The sequence below is a fragment of the Panulirus ornatus genome, chromosome 18 (assembly GCF_036320965.1).
Source record: "Panulirus ornatus isolate Po-2019 chromosome 18, ASM3632096v1, whole genome shotgun sequence".
Lineage (NCBI taxonomy): Eukaryota > Metazoa > Arthropoda > Malacostraca > Decapoda > Palinuridae > Panulirus > Panulirus ornatus.
Genome location: NC_092241.1, coordinates 4,613,505 through 4,634,687, shown reverse-complemented (window position 1 = coordinate 4,634,687; position 21,183 = coordinate 4,613,505). Strand labels below are relative to the sequence as shown.

Here is a 21,183-nt window from a genome sequence, read left to right as displayed (position 1 = left end):
AGTAACTTTCTTTACACACCTTGATCCACCTAGTACCTGTCCTCCTACCAACCTCAATGATTCACAGCTCCCATAATTCATATCTACAGCCATATCCACTCAGTCATCCAAAACACCCTACTTCCTCCAAATTCTCTACATCCATACTTGCCCTCAACCCAGTTGCTTCCCAATGCTAAATCTACAAACCCAACTTTTATTCACTATAAGCTTCTTCCTCTCACACCCAGACAATGACATAAGCATCTGCAGTTTCCTAGAGATTTCTCATCTACAAACAGTAATCAACTCTTGCTTCCAGACACCACCCCTCCCCTATCAAGCAGCAGCATTCTGCAAACCAGCCCTTTTCTCATGACACCTACCTCACCACCTCATCCATGAATAGCTCCAATACACGGTGATATTACACTCCTTTGACCTGTCCTCTTATCAGCCTCATGATTCACTGCTCCCATAATTCATATCTACTGCCATATCCACTCATTCATCCAAAAACACCCTACTTCCTCAGTTTTCTACATTCATACTTGCCCTAAACCCAACTGCCTCCCAATGCTAAATCTAAAAACCCAAATTTTATTCACTAGCTCTAAGCTTCTTCCTCACACCCAAACCATGACAAAAGCATCTGCAGTTTCCCCAGAGATTTCTCATCCACAAACAGTAACCAACTCTGCTTCCAGACACCCCCCCCCCCCCTATCAGCAGCAGCATTCAGCAAACCAGCCCCTTTCTCACGACACCTACCTCACCACCATCCTTGAATAGTTCAAATACATGGTGATATTACACTCCTGTTACGAATATACCCCTCAACCGAGAACCACAGATCCTTCTCCCTACTTCTACACACATTCAAAGCCTTGAAATGCTTCTCCAACAAACCCCACCATACACTCTTCCAGCATCCAAATTCCCACAAATACCTTTTCCTTCTCTTACATTCTTTAAGTAAAAAACATGGTCTACACATCCTTCACTTTTAGGCCTAAAGCCACACTAATCGTACGCTATCTTGGGCTCCATACTTAACACCACTCATTTCCCAAAACATTACATATTCAACATATACTTTAAATCTGGACTTTCAGTACTAATCACTGCGCGAAGTGTAAGAACACTAAACAGTACAGTTACTGCCAGTCCTTTGACACCAAAACTTGAACCTTTACTTCTTTCATACTTAAGTCGTGTCCTGTGTTAGCTAAGTAGCACAGCCAGGAATGCATATAGAAAGGGTGCATTTGCTAATGTCCATTCTCTAGCTGTCACGTGTAATCAGCTGAAACCTCGGCTCCATATTACCAACCAGGCCCCACGTCCTTTCCAAGGTTAACTCCAGCACCTTCACATGCCCCAGGTTATGTCTGTTGCCCTATAAGCTAAAAATCATGAACTTGACACAACCCCTATCTACTTAAGCAACTCAGCCAAATCATCTTATGCAAGGCATTCACAATTTCCTACAAGCCTCACTTCACATACCTCTACTACACCAATCCATTCCTCGTAAGATCGCTTCGCATACTTCTATATCCCAAGTAAACATTGTTCCATTCCTCCTCCACTTTTCAACAATGCGTCTTCTTTCCATGTCTTTGCACTTTGATATTTGTGGCTAAAGATGCTAGGTTCTAATACAGCTGCCAGATGCACTTAAAAGTTTCTTCATGGAGTTTATTAGGAAATTCACAAATGCTGATGACATATATGGTATCTCATAAATGGCTCAAATCTGCTCTAGATCTAAAAGGGCTGTTAACATAAGCAATCTCATACATATGTAGTAATCAGGTCTCATTTTTCCTGCCTTAGAACAAAGGGTTAAAGCACAAAAAGAGTATCCATAAAATCCGCATACTAGAATTCAAAGAGATTGAGGTAGAATACACCTGTAATCCTGAGGGAGACCCAGTTGACAAATGAAGACCGTTTAACATTCTAAACTTTTCTGCAAGATTATGTAGTAATCATCTCAAAGTGGTTGTGCTAAACCAGTTTCTGAAAAGGGGTTTTCCAAATGAAAACATTGAATAAAATAAGAATGACACCTAAAAACCAAGAAACAAGTGATATAACCCTATCCTCCTCAGGGAAAAATAAAATAAGAGCACACTACATAAGAAAAAGTACTCCAGTCTAGCTAGTGTCGACTTGTCTTACTATGCAGCACTTACAAAATGTTCTTATATAACCACAAACTTCACCTGCTAATACCTGATGCCTAGATGCCCTAGTTCCATATCTCAAATGTTTAAGACTTTTTATCTATATCATGTCATCTTTTCTACCAAGTAGTGCAATACATAATGCAAGGAGTATCAGAATCAGATATATCCATTTTTAACATACATTGCTATCTGCATGAAATTAGTAATTGTGTACTACATGCAAGGTAGTATTTGAATACAAGTTGCCGAGCAATAATATGTACATGCTTAATTGTCCAATATCAAATACATAAATCATGCAAGAGAATCTTTTTACCTTTTTTGCCATGTGTAATGCAACAAAAATGTGGGATTAAAATGTAAAGCCTTGTATCTCCCCTAACAAAAATCACAAAACATATGCCGAATTAAGATATTTAGTTATATAAAGTATAATACCTGAAAAATAGTAGCATTTTGCTTTCTGTGAGCAGCATTGTGAAATTTACCGAGAAATCATGCCTATTGTCATTCATGATGCCGTTCTAGATAACCCAGAAATAATCAGAACCAATATGACTTACCAACTTGCAAATCAAATCATACATATATGTTTGCTGGTCAATTATGCTTAATAAAGCGGCCACTACTAAATATTTACAAACCAACGTATAGCACTATCATAATCGATAATGCAAAACAAATGGAACCAATATATTCCTAACAAATTCTAATCTGGATCTCCATTACCGTTTAGCCAACCCTTCTGCCATCTCAAACTCCTGTAAATGAGGTGTATCTAAAAAAAATTAGTTACCACATAAAAGAACCTGTGAAAATCTATGCAGCATAGTATAGCAGCAATATGCCAACAATTTGTTTTGCTGCTAAATATCATATAGTCCTAGTGACTGCAGTTTAGGGTGAAGTTCAAACATGGATGTGACTGGTATTATTCAACGATAATCCTTTGCACGAGGACATTTGTCAACTGCATAGGTTAGGCACAGTTTTCACAAGTTCTGAGGATTACACATGTTTATTAAATATTTCACTACACATCTTCACATGTACACAATCCTAAACACCTTCACCTTGTTTTATTTTAAATAAGTATAATACTCAAAATGTTAAACTATTTTTTCAACATGTGCATTACAGATCATAATCAAATTAACCAAAGCTAATAGCAATGCAGTTAAACTACACTTTTACAGTGATATCCAGTTCTGATGTGTCTACATCCTTTGGAATGACCCATCCCAAAATTTTACTTAGTACACTAACTATAAGATGCTCCTTAAGATAGTCAGAATTAAGCTATTTACATACTTGATCCTCCCCCCCTTTTCCCTTTACAAAAACTGAAGTAAAAGGGAATGAACATTTCCAATTTTTAGGATCTCTGCAGTCTACATAAGCCGGTAGGAAAGTCCTATTATCCCTCAAGATATAAAGGAAGTACAATCCTTAAAACACAAATAGACGAGACAGTCTTCAAATGCAATCAAGCCATCGGCTGATGTGTTACACTGGCGAGATCATGACCTGTATCACACAAGCAGTTCTTCATTAAGCAAACAAAACCAAGAAATATGGCTAACGGGGTAATAGAGCAACGAACGTACAACCTACTCTGGCCTAATATTACACTTCACGTAGTCTAGGAATAGTCTACACAACTCAAGCTACAAAAACCTAACCTAATAAAATCCAAAAACATTTACCTACAGTATAGAACCCTATCGAGCAAGCGTTATGATTTCTTAACTATACAGTAATTTAACCCATTTCTTGCACGTAATGACTTCATTATGGTTCATGATGCTCTCGTACGAGAACAACTAAAAGTACCAAGTTTACTCTAATCGACCACAGTTATCGAAATAATTCATCCATGTCCTTCAAATTAATACCAGCCATTAGAATTCCTGAGAAACTTTTCCATTTTGGAGTGGTTATTCTGCCGACTACTCAAAATAATATGAAGAAATATCCCTTCTAAAGTAGTCTAAAAGTAACTTCAAATACCATATGTGTATAGTGCGTTCCATACATAATTCTGGGTGAGATAAAATCTTGTACAAGTCCTCATGTATCATGGATGATCCCATACACGTTCTAACGCCTAAATATGTAAGCCAATAAAACTAACCCCGGCAGCCTTTATTATATATAAGCTTTATCTAAAATTACTGCAGGGGACATACACCATCAACTGGTATTATTTCCATCTACATTTCAAATTGTCATTTTTACTCAATCCGCATCAATAACCATTATGTCTATATCCAACCTTAACCGGCAACATGTTGGAAAACAAGGACGCGAGTCAATAATAACGATTACCACAGCCTACTAAAACCTACCGTCCACGTCCACTCATGCCGGTCATCACCGTTACCGGTTTACGGTAGTTTGCCATTAACTTCTTCTGTACAATAAGGGGACACCTTTTCAAGGAGGAAAGGAGCACAACCATCTCAACTATCAACTTCAGATAACCCTGCAACTATGTAGGGATGAGCTGCCCACTGGGCTGCTGACTCCAAAAGGCTTCCGACTGGTTGGTGTCGACACTAAAAATGGCCGAAGTGATGACGCAACTTCAACAAAATGGCCACCCAAACCTTTACGCAGCAACGTGATCGATTTTCATGGCCATTTTCTCAAACACCGGTAAAATGCCCGATATGAATGCTTATAACCATGACCGCTCCAAGAGTCTTCTACACCTTCACACTAAACGAGTATATGTAGAGCAACATAGCTCTTACAAATAAACAGCTGCTCAAAATGATACACAAAAATTGCCACACATCCAGTCCTTCGACCATGCCTTCATATAGTAAATGTTATCCCAGCCCTTTGTACTGTGGGGTAAATATCACTGCGTATGTATGGGACAAACAAAATGGCGACAAGAGCGGTGAATGACACATACCTAACCCAGCCTACCCCCAAGAAACTTAAATCGTCAATCATCACAACATGAATACACACTACACAATCAGAATCCAAGCAATTTTCCAGAGGGTTATCCTGAAATGAGAATTACAGCACATACAGTAAACAACAAGCCTGATGAACAGAAAGATAAGCCTGGCAAGATAAATCGATGAGGGTCTCATAGCACTCGCCATGTTGGAAGACCCTCCCGCAATAATATTCACTGTATACTCACCGACGGCTTCTATAAGACATGTTGTTGACTTTCCTTTAATTTCTGTACACTATAAACTTTCTAGTATGTTTCAACAGGAGCAGGTGTTAGCTCCTACTGTGGGTTTCTTGATGGAAAAAAAATTATTGACAGACAGGCCGCGCGGTGTTACTTCGGCCCGCTTCTGACCCACGAAGAAAGACCGTCTGTGAGGCAAGCGCAATAACCACCAGGATCCTGCGCTGATGCGAGTGTTTCCATCTTGCGCCGTAATATTTTCTACAATCTGTGGCAATGGTTCATTCGTTTGTCTACAAAAGCACAATCTATATGAATATTTCTTATATACCTATCAATATCTTTACTCAAAAATGATGCAGGTCTTGGAAAATAATGGATCTTGGTATATGCATTGGTATTGACGGAGGAAAACAAGCGAGCAACGAAGGGCGCCCAACACAGCCCTTGTTCGATAGTTTTGTGTAAAGTGGTAGCTAAAGGAAGACTGTATAACGAGTAATTCATATATTAAATTGTAGGTTATTTTTCTTAAGGTTATTTCTTCCTTTGAGATCATTGAATTTTACGAAATGTTTTTCGACAGATTTTTTTGACGGAAATGCCTCCGAAAGTGTTCATACGACTTACGTACTCAAACTGGACAGACTGCTATTAGATCTTTACCATTTTTACGAATAATTCTAAATAATTAATGATTTACAAACTAATGTGATTTATCGTAATAACCTAAAATAAGTTTGAGTGCCCTTGCCTCTAAAAATCAAATTATAAAACATGTTGCTTATCCGAACGTGTGAAAGAGTGACCTCGGAGCATTGCTGAACGCACGAGGAACTGGATTTTCCACGTGGGTTTTATGCTGGACTTGCTAAAGAGTTGTGTACACGTCATAAGAGTTTCCCCCTGACTTTCTCAATAATTCCAAACAAAAAAGATATCTTGGTAAAAGATTTCAGGTGGCTTGATGTGCATGGAACTCGGATATTAGAAATTCACTTGATCATTTGCGGAACAAAATTCTAGGTATCTAGGGAATCACATGTGGCCATATGTCGAAAACAGTGATTATTCCTACTATCAAAGCAAGTAATATTGACGTGCAATAAGAGTGACGATTCAGAATAAGTTCCTTACGTGGTTGAACCTTCTGACTGCAAAATGCGGTAAAATCCTATTCATTTACCACCCCACAGTGTTATAATGGTGATAATAAGTACAGGAAATGAACAATGCCATGTTTTTAGACGAATGCAACGCATGATGTGATATGTGATGATGACTAAAGAGACCTAGATAGGCAGCCTCTCTACTACTGCGTAGGAAGAAAGGCAGACGCTTTCCTCTGAGGCTCTGGCACTCGTCTGAGAGGATATAATAATCGTTCTTGGTATAGTAATCATTAGTTTATGCTCAAATTACCATAGGCAGGTGAGGACACACGACTTTTTTTTCATTTCGACAAAATTTTCCTCGAGCAGAACATACGAGACCGAGGGCCGTTTCCCGCACCTCAGTTCCCAGATATGGCGGACTAATACAGTCCTCAATTTCTACACGTCCCACTGTTGCCGATGAAGACAGCAGTAAATGTAGATGTTCGTTCTAAGCTTCAATTCCCAACATGAAATCGGTATGCACCCTGCCAGTCATACTCAGCCTTCAAGAGCAATTTCAGTGAGGTTCATCTTCATCAAAATGTCCATCACCTCCTAGTCACAAGAGGCACAAATGTGGCCGAAGCGAGTTGGCAAGGTGGAGCGGTGTGTTCCATCCTTTGTCCCACGAAAAGCGTCTCACTTGAGCCATGGCTGTTTTACAGGGACTTGCATGAGTTGGGAGAAAAAAATTACAAATCCATATACTGATTCTTTGTACTTTCCTTCAACAACGAATCCTTACTGATGTATACTTATCCTTTGGATATTGATTACAAAGGATGGTAAAAGTCAAGCAGTCGAAGCACTTTTTCGAGTATTTGGTAAACAGTAAATTGTTTCTATACCAACAAAACAGAATCTAAACAAAAGGCTTGTATAGTGAGTTCACATCACCCTATTTAAGGTTTGTTCAATCCTTGAAAGTAGATATTGATTGGACGTCAGTATCTAGCCTTTGTAAGACAGAAACAGACAAAATATTTTTGTGACAACTTTACAGGATGAATTGTTAATCATTGTAATGTGATTCCTGGAGAAAAGCGAAACGGGTACAAACTGATGTTTCGTCAATATTAACCTCTGCCTCTCGTGGCAAGAGTACGATGACGTCATAGACAGGGTCCCCTGGACTCCGAACATCGACATAGTGACGTCATGATTACGTAATGCATTTCTTTTCATTTTTTTTTCACTAAAGCGTTTCCTGTGTTCAACCCTAAGATCACCTCTCAATCTGTATAACAAAAAGAGTGTGTACGTACTGTGATTTTAAGGGTGTAATTTATACTTGCGGTATTGGAATTTTAGATTTATAAATTGCATGATGTTTTGTTTCTAGGTAGCGGCATAGATGCCAGAATCGTCTGTTTGCATATATTTTCCGTAAACTACATAGATATTTCCATTTAATTTTGTAGACCATTACATTAGGTAACTAAAACACAAATAAAATCTATGTGTATTGAAAATAATGAAAATGATTCCAGTACAAAATTAGATTAAAATAATCTTTTGTCAAACGTTGGTAGTCGTAGAGTCGATAACCCCGTCTGCTGCTCACACCGCACGTTGCCAAGGATTTCCGCTCGGCGAATTCTCGTGTTTAATATAATTTTCTTTTGCCTAATGCTTCACGTAGCTTCTAAGAAATCCCATTTCCTCTTTATGAGTTTGTAATTTATTCATATTAGCTGGTTGCTCTTTCTGTACGCTCTTGTAGGAGAGAGCCAGTTCAAGAGATAAGACAGAAATGCTAACTGGCACTTAATTTGTGCTTCCCATTCCCCCCCCCCATCCCTCATTCCAACTTCTGCTGCCGATAACCCACACTTCTGTCTGTGTAGTTCTGTTAATCCCCTATGCGCCTTGTATTTTAAGCAAGATTAGTTAGGGCGAATGGAAATAATCAAGCTGCATTACAGATAAAAACTCTCCTGCTTCGATGAAGGCGCTGTGTCTACTTAAAATGTACAGGGTGACTCTTACATAATCTATGCGGCCGCAGGGTCTGTCCACACTGTATGCGTATGAAGAAGGTTTTCAGCCGTATGGATGCAGTAGATTGAAACTCATCTCCGGATTTCATGTCATAAGTTCTTATTAAGTTAAATGATGTGAATAGATGGAGTTTTTTTCCGTATTCAGCTGCAGTTCATGAATTCATACACAGACCACAATATTATCGTTCCGACACCTGACATTTTTTGTGTGCAATGATACAGGATACAATATATATATATATATATATATATATATATATATATATATATATATATATATATATATATATATATGAATGACAATAAGGGAACACCTGGAGAAACGTTTTAATTTCAATACTCATCTTATTACGTAATCTTATTAAATATGGATGTATTATTAATCAACGAAAGCTTGAACAGTCATCATATCGAGATTTATGCCATTGGAAAGCAAGAATCGTCCTTATTATCAATGGCACCTTCTCTACATAACCCGTACCATTACGTAATACGTCACCCTGCCGTTCTACCCACCAAACACACCCTTATTCTCACGCCTCTTACCAGCAGCATGCAACAGACATAAGCGATATTTTGAATACATACACGTAATTTATGCCAATAAATAGCGTAAACTTCAGATGTTGAAATGTGTGCAGAAGTGGCGGAGGATATTAGAGAAGGGGGACTCTAAGGATTAAGCCTGCTATAAAGATGTGAGTACTTGAGACACTTGAGATGTTAGGTTCTTTCGATGGTTTGGATATTATCTAAATCGTAATTGGTGAAATTAGTAGCATTCTATGTAATCTTATAAGATTTTACCTAGGTGATTACCGAGCAAAGATCATATCTCAAAAAAAGGGACAACATATCACAGCTCTAACCGAATTTTCATTAAACATGATACATTCTCCATTCCACCGCCTGTAGTATAATTTGATATACATTATTATTTATTTGTGGATGGATTAACGATAATGAGAATCAACAATTATCAACGCGTAAATATAGGGAAAATACACTCTATATATTCAGGAGTTTGCAGTTAAACAGTTTATATAACAGGGTGGTAGTTCCATGACATAGGGTTCACAAATGTGCTCAAGCACTCGCGTTGGTTTCATTATTATCGTCCCAATTATCTGTTTCCCACAATGTTTAGCTGCTTCGGTGCTGTTGTAGCTAGGCGTTGCTAAGCGCTTAATCCACTGGCCCGGATTCGATCCCCGACGCGCAACAGCTCACCCAGCCGCTCAACTTTCTCCCTCTGGTTGGTAGGTTAAATGGCGGGGGTTAAACCGTAACAGCTGTTGTAACTGGGCACGTGTTTACCTCCACGGTTGTCTGTGGACATGGCCCTAGCATGGGATAGAACTCTTACCAGCATATTTCTTTGCAGAATGCAAATGTCTGCCATGGATATTAGTGATATGTCGACCTCCATGAAGTATTGACAGAAAATCCTTTGAACGGTAAGGAGAGGAAGTGACTGATGAGAGGCGACATGCAACATAATATTCCCGGAAGAGAGGAACAGTTCATCTTAATATGTTCAACTTTGCATGCATAAAACATCTGTTAAAGAGGCGTCTATACATATGTAAACATTTACTGGTAACTGCGTCTTTCTACATTTTTATGCTGTCAAGACTGAAAATGTGATTCTAACGTTAACGTAGACTCTAATGTCCAGCTTGTCTTACCTTAAGCTTTAGATTTTACCTCCCAAACATGGTTGTGACGTAACGTATTTCGTTTAATACCCGCTCTGTTACATATAAGTATGTATGCATTTTCCACATCGACATAAAAAGACAGCTTGTGATATAGGATCTATGTCATTTAACCAGGGTGGAAAAGTTGCTTAATATTGCCAGTAAACACTGTTGAGATAGATTTAAGAAATCCACAGAAATGAATTTGAGGGCAGCAAGTGCAAACTTGTTATGTAACTCTGCATTACTCCTTCCGACACGGTTAGCTTTTTGTCTACAGTTGCTTCACATGTGTATATATGTATATGTTTGTGTATGTGTATATATGTATGTGTTTGTGTATGTGTATATATGTATGTGTTTGTGTATGTGTATATATGTATGTGTTTGTGTATGTGTATATATGTATGTGTTTGTGTATGTGTATATATGTATGTGTTTGTGTATGTGTATATATGTATGTGTTTGTGTATGTGTATATATGTATGTGTTTGTGTATGTGTATATATGTATGTGTTTGTGTATGTGTATATATGTATGTGTTTGTGTATGTGTATATATGTATGTGTTTGTGTATGTGTATATATGTATGTGTTTGTGTATGTGTATATATGTATGTGTTTGTGTATGTGTATATATGTATGTGTTTGTGTATGTGTATATATGTATGTGTTTGTGTATGTGTATATATGTATGTGTTTGTGTATGTGTATATATGTATGTGTTTGTGTATGTGTATATATGTATGTGTTTGTGTATGTGTATATATGTATGTGTTTGTGTATGTGTATATATGTATGTGTTTGTGTATGTGTATATATGTATGTGTTTGTGTATGTGTATATATGTATGTGTTTGTGTATGTGTATATATGTATGTGTTTGTGTATGTGTATATATGTATGTGTTTGTGTATGTGTATATATGTATGTGTTTGTGTATGTGTATATATGTATGTGTTTGTGTATGTGTATATATGTATGTGTTTGTGTATGTGTATATATGTATGTGTTTGTGTATGTGTATATATGTATGTGTTTGTGTATGTGTATATATGTATGTGTTTGTGTATGTGTATATATGTATGTGTTTGTGTATGTGTATATATGTATGTGTTTGTGTATGTGTATATATGTATGTGTTTGTGTATGTGTATATATGTATGTGTTTGTGTATGTGTATATATGTATGTGTTTGTGTATGTGTATATATGTATGTGTTTGTGTATGTGTATATATGTATGTGTTTGTGTATGTGTATATATGTATGTGTTTGTGTATGTGTATATATGTATGTGTTTGTGTATGTGTATATATGTATGTGTTTGTGTATGTGTATATATGTATGTGTTTGTGTATGTGTATATATGTATGTGTTTGTGTATGTGTATATATGTATGTGTTTGTGTATGTGTATATATGTATGTGTTTGTGTATGTGTATATATGTATGTGTTTGTGTATGTGTATATATGTATGTGTTTGTGTATGTGTATATATGTATGTGTTTGTGTATGTGTATATATGTATGTGTTTGTGTATGTGTATATATGTATGTGTTTGTGTATGTGTATATATGTATGTGTTTGTGTATGTGTATATATGTATGTGTTTGTGTATGTGTATATATGTATGTGTTTGTGTATGTGTATATATGTATGTGTTTGTGTATGTGTATATATGTATGTGTTTGTGTATGTGTATATATGTATGTGTTTGTGTATGTGTATATATGTATGTGTTTGTGTATGTGTATATATGTATGTGTTTGTGTATGTGTATATATGTATGTGTTTGTGTATGTGTATATATGTATGTGTTTGTGTATGTGTATATATGTATGTGTTTGTGTATGTGTATATATGTATGTGTTTGTGTATGTGTATATATGTATGTGTTTGTGTATGTGTATATATGTATGTGTTTGTGTATGTGTATATATGTATGTGTTTGTGTATGTGTATATATGTATGTGTTTGTGTATGTGTATATATGTATGTGTTTGTGTATGTGTATATATGTATGTGTTTGTGTATGTGTATATATGTATGTGTTTGTGTATGTGTATATATGTATGTGTTTGTGTATGTGTATATATGTATGTGTTTGTGTATGTGTATATATGTATGTGTTTGTGTATGTGTATATATGTATGTGTTTGTGTATGTGTATATATGTATGTGTTTGTGTATGTGTATATATGTATGTGTTTGTGTATGTGTATATATGTATGTGTTTGTGTATGTGTATATATGTATGTGTTTGTGTATGTGTATATATGTATGTGTTTGTGTATGTGTATATATGTATGTGTTTGTGTATGTGTATATATGTATGTGTTTGTGTATGTGTATATATGTATGTGTTTGTGTATGTGTATATATGTATGTGTTTGTGTATGTGTATATATGTATGTGTTTGTGTATGTGTATATATGTATGTGTTTGTGTATGTGTATATATGTATGTGTTTGTGTATGTGTATATATGTATGTGTTTGTGTATGTGTATATATGTATGTGTTTGTGTATGTGTATATATGTATGTGTTTGTGTATGTGTATATATGTATGTGTTTGTGTATGTGTATATATGTATGTGTTTGTGTATGTGTATATATGTATGTGTTTGTGTATGTGTATATATGTATGTGTTTGTGTATGTGTATATATGTATGTGTTTGTGTATGTGTATATATGTATGTGTTTGTGTATGTGTATATATGTATGTGTTTGTGTATGTGTATATATGTATGTGTTTGTGTATGTGTATATATGTATGTGTTTGTGTATGTGTATATATGTATGTGTTTGTGTATGTGTATATATGTATGTGTTTGTGTATGTGTATATATGTATGTGTTTGTGTATGTGTATATATGTATGTGTTTGTGTATGTGTATATATGTATGTGTTTGTGTATGTGTATATATGTATGTGTTTGTGTATGTGTATATATGTATGTGTTTGTGTATGTGTATATATGTATGTGTTTGTGTATGTGTATATATGTATGTGTTTGTGTATGTGTATATATGTATGTGTTTGTGTATGTGTATATATGTATGTGTTTGTGTATGTGTATATATGTATGTGTTTGTGTATGTGTATATATGTATGTGTTTGTGTATGTGTATATATGTATGTGTTTGTGTATGTGTATATATGTATGTGTTTGTGTATGTGTATATATAACCCACTTACAACTACTGGATTAGAGGTAATCGCAGGATGGAGGATATTATAGTATGAAAATATGCCGACTCACATACCATATTATTGCTCTGAAGTCAGAGTGGGGTTTGAAGTCAGAGTGGGGGTTACTTCCCTGATGTCAGAGCGAGGTAAGGGTACCAGCACCATAAGCCAGTCAGAGAAGCGGCCGATCATATCAGGGAAGGAAAGGGATTCGGAGGGAAGATTGTATGGATACAGTGTTGTCACAGCGGAGGACACTGCAGCCCCAACACTGAGGTGGGATGGAGAAGAGAGAGCCCGTGGTATACTGAAACTGCCAGAAGAAGCATAACGAAGTTGAGAAAAAATACCTTGATCTATAAAAGGTTAATGACCCTGATGCTATCTCTCAATACGTGCTGAGGGAAATGTGCAGACCCACTCGTCACTCAGATGAAATGTTGTTCAGTATATTTCAGGGTTAAGTTGCACTGTCAAAGGAATGGAAGAAGGCAAAGGTCGTGCCTACTTTTATCAAAGGAGTTGCGGAAATAGCACTGAATGGCAGACCAGTTTCCCTAATAAGCGTGGTGCGTAAATCATTGGGAAAAGATTCATCAGAAAAAAATGAATAACAGAATCTGCTTCGTTCCAGACTGCCAGAAAGCATTTGACACTATGCCACACAGGAGGTTGGCAAAGAAAATGGATCTCCAAGCAGGAATAAGGGTAGACTTAGTGAAAGAGGATAAAGAACACTCATCAGGAGGGCACTATCGAAATGGAGATGGGTGGGTCGGGGAGAGCAGTGAGTAATGTGCCGTTGAGATCAGTTTCGGGAACACTGCTCTCCGTCAGCCATGCAGATGACCTGCTAAAAGGACTGAACTTTACACCTGCACATGGTTGCAGATCTGCCCCAGTTTACAAGGAGACCTACACACACTTTAAAGTTGGTCTGAAGAATGGTTTATGAAGTTCAGCCCAAGTAGATGCAAAGTAATGAAGATGGGACACAGTGGAAGAAGGCTAAAATACGATCATTGGAGAGCAGGAGACAGGCAACAGGATCTATGTGTGAGAGAGACTTGGCTGTTGATGTTGTGCTAAACCTGCCAACGAAACTCACCATCAAGGGAAAGTTTAAGGGGTCATACTGTTTGCTGGTCAACTGTGAACAAAATTATAATACGTGGATAAGGACATGTTCAGTACGCTTTTTACAACGTGTATCAAAGCAAAACCAGAATCACCACAAGTCTGGTCATCGTACTTGAAAAAGCGCAAAGATTTAACTGAGGGAGTCGAAAGATTAGCATCATTTAAGGGAGCTGAGCTACAGAGAGACAGACTAAACACTGTCAAGTTCCACAGCAGAGAGGAGTGAAGAGTGACCAGATCACAGCCAACAAGATTGTAAATCATTTGCATGACGTCAGCAATGATCAGTTCTCCTTGAGATGCAGTGGCGGAGGAACCAGAGGGCACTGCCCTAAATTCAGAGATGAAGCCTGTTCGACTGGCTGTAGGGAAGTACTGCTCCAGTGCTGGGTGACGAGCAAGCAATGTTGTCCACGGTGAAACCTGACACTGTACAAAAGCTCTGGAAGTTGAGTGACAGTAAATAAAAGTTCAAGAAATGGGGGCCCTATGAGTATGTAACGCCCTCGCCGTACAGTACCAACAGATATGATTACATAAGCATAGCCAAGAGGCAGCGAGGATCTCTCCAACCACCTTCCCCACGACGCAACCAGTTAGCGCCATATTTTACTCATGAAAAAAGTCGCCGACATCGAACCCTTGTCGATTCCTTCATCTTCTGTGGACGTGTTCATACGTGCCAAGAATGAGGACGTGTAATGGAATTCCGTCCTTCAAATCATAGCGTTTTCCCATCAACATACTTCACTAGGGAAGGGAAATTAAGGTGATCATAACTAGAAGTGGCAACATCGCCATTCCCCCCCTCCGCAATACGTACACCTCCCCCACCGCAAGACCACAGCCACGTCAGAGATAACCAACAAACTACCTAGTACCTACCAACAATGAACCTACTTACGATGTACCTACCCACGATGTACCTACCCACGACATACCTACCCACGACATACCTACACACGATGTACTTATCCACGATGTACCTACCCACGATGTACCTACCTACGATGTACATACCAACGATGTACTGACCTATGATGGACTTACCCACGATGTACTTATCTACGATGTACCTACCCACAGTGTACCTACCTACGATGTACATACCAACGATGTACTTACCTACGATGTCCCTACCCACGATATAGCTACCTACGATGTACCTACCAACGATGTACTTACCAATGATATACCTACCCACAATATACTCACCCACGATGTACCTACCTACGATGTACCTACCCACGATGTACTTACCTAAGATGTACTTATCTACGATGTACTTACCTACGATGTGCCTACCTACGATGTACCTACCCACGATGTACCTACCTGCGTTGTACTTACCTACGATGTACTTACCTACGATGTACCTACCCACGATATACCTACTTACGATGTATCTACACACGATGTACCTACTACGATGTACCTACCCACGATGTATCTACCAACAATGTACCTACCCACGATGTACCTACCCACGATGTACGTACCCATTATGCACCTATCCACGCTGTACCTACAAACAATGTGCTTACCTACGATGTACCTACCCACGACGTACCTACCCACGATATACCTACCCACGATGTACCTACCTATGATGTACCTACCAACGATGTACCTACCCATGATGTACCTACCCACGATGTACCTACGATGTACCTACCCACGATGTACCTACGATATACCTACCCACGATGTACCTACCCATGATGTACCTACCCACGATGTACCTACCCATGATGTACCTACCCACGATGTACCTACGATGTACCTACCCACGATGTACCTACCCACGATGTACCTACCCATGATGTACCTACTCACGATGTACGTACCTACGATGTACTTACATATGATGTACCTACCCACGATATACCTACCCACGATGTACCTACCCATGATATACCTACCCATGATGTACCTACCCACGATGTACCTACCCACGATGTACCTACCTACGATGTACTTACATATGATGTACTTACCCACTCTGTACCTACCCACGATGTACGTACCTACGATGTATCTATCCACGATGTACCTACCCACGATGTAACTACCCACAATGTACCTATCTACGATGTACCTACCTACGATGTGCCTACCTACGATGAGATTTTGCCACTAAGTAGGTCTAGCGCGTAGAGCTCACCAGTGGAATTGTTTTAAGAGCTGAGGAGAGAGTCATGTGAGTTACTGATTGTCATGTATGTTATTAAGTCTGAGATGCAGAAAGAGTGTGTGTCTATGAGACACTGAAGGCCACATAAGAAAATAATTGGGATAGCACCTCAGTAATTCATTTAGTTATCAAGAGTAAAGATAAATAATTCATTTAGTTATCAAAAGTTAAAATTTTAAGTTTGGGTAACGCACGACCCAGCACGTAAGATCATAGGATTTCACAGGCCAGTTGACCAATCGTACTTCAAAGACCAGGTCGAAACGTAATATTTCTAGGTTTCCCTCGACCAGGTATCAGGTGGAAACTGAGGAAACGGTGTCGTAGCTGAGGCTCTCGCTAGAAGCATATCAGATGACCTAAGAGGAATCATACACCGTATGACAAGTTCTTCCACTGGAAAAAAAAAAGATTGTAAGAGGCTCAAGTTCCTTGCCTCGAATACTATAGACTAAATGTGCTATTCCACCTTTTCTCACATACACTAAACTCAGACCACAACCAGATTGAGGTACATATGAAGAAGACAACACACTATCATGGCTAAACGCACGCCAATATGGAAATGAATTCAGCAGGCGTGATTTCAACGGCAAACCTGTAGTTGGACAGAAGTAAACAGTCAACTGTCTGACATATAATGAGACTCACACATGTATGACAGACATGTGTGACTGCAGAAGCACTCAGGACACACACCAAACACATGGCGGTGAGAGAAGAGTGGACGAGGTTTAAGACGAGAACTAGAAAGACTCCTATTACAGAAGGAGGAAAAGAATCGTACACTTGAGGAAAGACAAAATTTTTCCCATTCAGCGGAAAGCAAACTTATCGAAAGAATTGGGAGACATAAACCATCAACACAGAATAGCGTTCGAGATCCTCAAGAAAAAGATGGCGTCATCAGAGAGAGAGAGAGAGAGAGAGAGAGAGAGAGAGAGAGAGAGAGAGAGAGAGAGAGAGAGAGAGCATGCCATTCTTCAGCTAGTAGGTCACTGTGGTTGGACTGGAGAGACGCTGGAGAACAAATGAAATGCTGGTGTGACAGATATATACTTTGCAAAAGCCTGTGACAAATGTGACCATGGTGTCACACAGAGCACGGAATGCGCAAATGTTTTTTTTCATGTTGAATATTCCAGTCAAAGTCCACATCAAGGCCGGACCTTAAATGAAATATAAAGAGAATTATGAGACGGAAAAGAAAATACAAGGGAAAGTATTTACGAATTTTGGAGGTAGTGAGAAACCTGTCTTTTGAAATGTGCCAGGTTATATTTGTTGGGAAAGACATGAGAAGGCAGAGAGTTCCAAAGCTTCGACGTGAAAGGAAGGAAACAACTATCAAAACGACCCACCCTTGAGTTGCCACCGACCACATAGTAATCACGTGACGCAGTGACGCGTGGTCTAGCTAGTGGTGGGGGCACACAAGCAGCCAGATCTCGGGAGCAAAAACCAAAGTAATACCTTTAGAAGAGAGAAAGTGAACCAACATTGCGGCGTAGGGCAATGGGGTCAAGTTTGGAAGTTAGCCTGGGAGAGTTTATAATTCGGACCGCTTTCGACTCAACTCTGTCAAGTAAGCATGCAGAGCTAGAACCTCCCCTGATGTGAGAGCAGTACTCCATACAAGGACGATTCAATTCCTTGTATAAACGGAACAACTGTTCTGAAAAGAAGTTTCGACATCTAACAGGACACCCAGTTTCTTAGAGGCACACTTAGCTATTTCCGTAATGTGGGTTATCCAAGAGAGAGTGGATGTTCCAGTAATTCCAAGTATTGAGTCAAGATGTGGAATTACAGAACCATCAAAGGAGAGACGAGAGATGTGAGTCGTTTTCGACAGAGAGATGGGTAGAAACTGGGTTTTGGAGGCATTAAACTTAATAAGATTTTGTGTTCCCCACTGAGATACCCTGTCCAAGTTTGAAATGGGAATAACTCGGAAAGTCGGACGATGGACATAGATTTTCTAAACCAATAAACCACAAGATGATGACCTCCCCAAAAAAGCTCCAATACCCTGAAGTTCGTATGAAAGGCATAATCATTTTTTTTTACGAGATCGTCAGATTTTGATTTGAAGATAAGTCCAAGACGACCAGATTGTTAGGGAGTCTGCTTCCTGCCAAACGCAATAAAAAAGAAGGAATATACACCGTCTCCTCTTTACATAACTAGATCGATGATGACTAGGAGTTTAGAAAATTTAGCGAAAGACTTATGACTTAATTTCTAATCAGACTGAAGCCTTACCATTATTCCAGTACAGTAAATATGTTTACTTGTTCTGTGAGCAAGAGTGATAGCGTCCCAATCTACCGTCAGCGCCCAGCGTGTGGAGGCTAGTGGAAGGAGGTATTCGAGATTAATGATAGACTTTTCTGAGTAATCCCCTCACAGCCAGCGTGATATATGAGCATGAGACAGAAGCAGGTCGAAATAATAGCGCTGCCTGGGTTGAATATAGACTGAGAGAATACATGGTTAAGCTTCCAGACACAGAACGCACCCAGAGCACACGAGGCTAAGGCAGTGAAACCTGCTATATACCTGGCGAACCTTCCATCGATCTGTAGCGCCCCTCGGTAGCCACCTCAACGTGAGGTCAACAACATGGTGTGTTTGTTCCCCGTGCCCCGCGCGCCGCCTTACGTGACTTGCTACGTTTTCCAAAACGTCATCAACGAAATGCTTAGTCACAATATACACATATCCACACGTAAAAAAAAAAAGGTACATGTAAATATGTACTCGAGCACGCATGTATCAGTGCAGACAGGCACGGATACATACATAAAAACACACGCACATGAACACATACAAAACATTCTCGGACATGTTAGTCTCACTTTAAGCATTCGTACTCTGGTTTCTGGGGCTGTTCTCTAACCCCTCTACGTTAGTCTACGACCAGACGTTTAAGGAGTTGATCTGCTAAGCTGTACCAGCTAGGCTGCTTGATGCAGTCTCTGGTATAACCTGGCTGATCTAGGGGACACTGTACTATTTCTTTTATCCTCAAGAATCCTAGGGATCTTCTTCAAGGTTCTAAATACATGTTGCTGATAGGTTAGAGGAACCAGGGATCTTGATATCTAAACTATTTTCCTTAATATTTCCAACCTAATTCCTGAGCTTCAACTGATTTGTTTTGAGCATTCTACTAACACGACAAATCTTACAAACTTCGTTTGCACTCTGAGAACAACGTATTCTCATTACCTTTTATGGCAAAGATTCCAATCACGAAAAGCTATCTTTATGGAGGCCATATAGAAAAAGATAAAAGAATTAGACTGAAAACAAAGACAAAACCTCTAAATTTGTCTGGCATTGGAAAACTTGCCCCTTTTGATAAGGGAAAGATCTTTGTTGCTAAGAAAGATCTATGATGACATTGTTATCGTGTATCTTATTATTAGCGTCTCACGTCTGTATTCCAGTCAATACAGATCTAGAGCTTCCAGCCTGTGTCAGTAATTCAGAAGTTTTATCAAGTTAAGAAGGGCGATAACGGATCTACGGATAACTTACAGCTCTACAAGATTTTCAGGCTTAAAATGACGAAGTATAAAGTTTCCACTGGTATAGAAATTACGTTATTTTCCTTAACCCTCTAAAAGATTCAGTTCATATTTGCACGTAAATATTACCACAGGAGATTCCACGTCATACGTAGCTGTTCTCTGCGTACGTATCAACGATAAACATTACTATGGGGAAACAGTATGGGTGATCTAATTATGTTAGGCGGTGAGTTTATGTACGATGAACGATAACTTTGTTAGAATTACAAAAATCCTCACTTGATCAGTGGTTTCCTGACTACGCATTCCGTTTGTTAGTAGTCCATGGTCAAATCAAGGCCTTCGCCAAGTGTGAGTGTGCATAGCACACCCCATGTGTGGTTGGATTCTACGATCTTATTTACTTTTTTGAGCACGACAGACAGTGTGTTACCCATGAACATGACGTTACAACCCCTAAGTAAGATGTCCTCGCTATTACCCTGATCGTCAAAGGTCATCCTCATTCAGAGTTCGAACCGTCGCGCTCGACATTAATGGTCTAGTAGCTGTGAAAGGAGGAATTATACATTGCTGGTGAAAGCTTACAAGGGAACAGAGGAAGGAGCTAGGCGGGAGTGCTCATCCTCCTCGAAGGCTCAGACTAGGATGTCTTACTTATGTGGATGTAACCAAGATAGAAGAGAGGAGAAATAAGTGTTTGAGGAAAGAAACCTGGATGTTCCGGCTCTGAGTGAAACAAAGTTCAAGGGTAAAGAGTTTTGAAATGTCTTCGGAGAAAAGTAAAGGGTTGGTGAGAGGACTAGAACTAAGGAAGGAGTGAAACTACTCCTGAAGCAGGAGTTGTGGGAGTGTGTGAGAGAGTGTAAAGAGGTAAATTATGGATCGATGTTGGTAAAATTGAAAGTGGATGGCGAGAGATGA

General features: G+C 38.8%; 1 protein-coding gene across 13 annotated transcripts in view; it reads right to left on the bottom strand.

The window, feature by feature from the left end:
* The window catches only part of Rm62 (ATP-dependent RNA helicase Rm62), a 42,702-nt gene extending 37,176 nt beyond the window's left edge, over positions 1 to 5,526 (bottom strand). For 6 of the 13 annotated variants that reach the window (XM_071672789.1, XM_071672795.1, XM_071672796.1 and 3 more), the window contains exon 1: positions 5,338 to 5,526. In XM_071672789.1, coding sequence (XP_071528890.1) covers positions 5,338 to 5,357 — 20 coding nt within the window. In that variant the 5' untranslated portion in view covers positions 5,358 to 5,526. Of the gene's footprint in view, positions 1 to 4,522; positions 4,717 to 5,337 lie in introns of those variants that run through there. The other 7 variants (XM_071672785.1, XM_071672788.1, XM_071672786.1 and 4 more) reach the window with 7 other exon arrangements.
* Between the last annotated feature and the right edge of the window lie 15,657 nt (positions 5,527 to 21,183).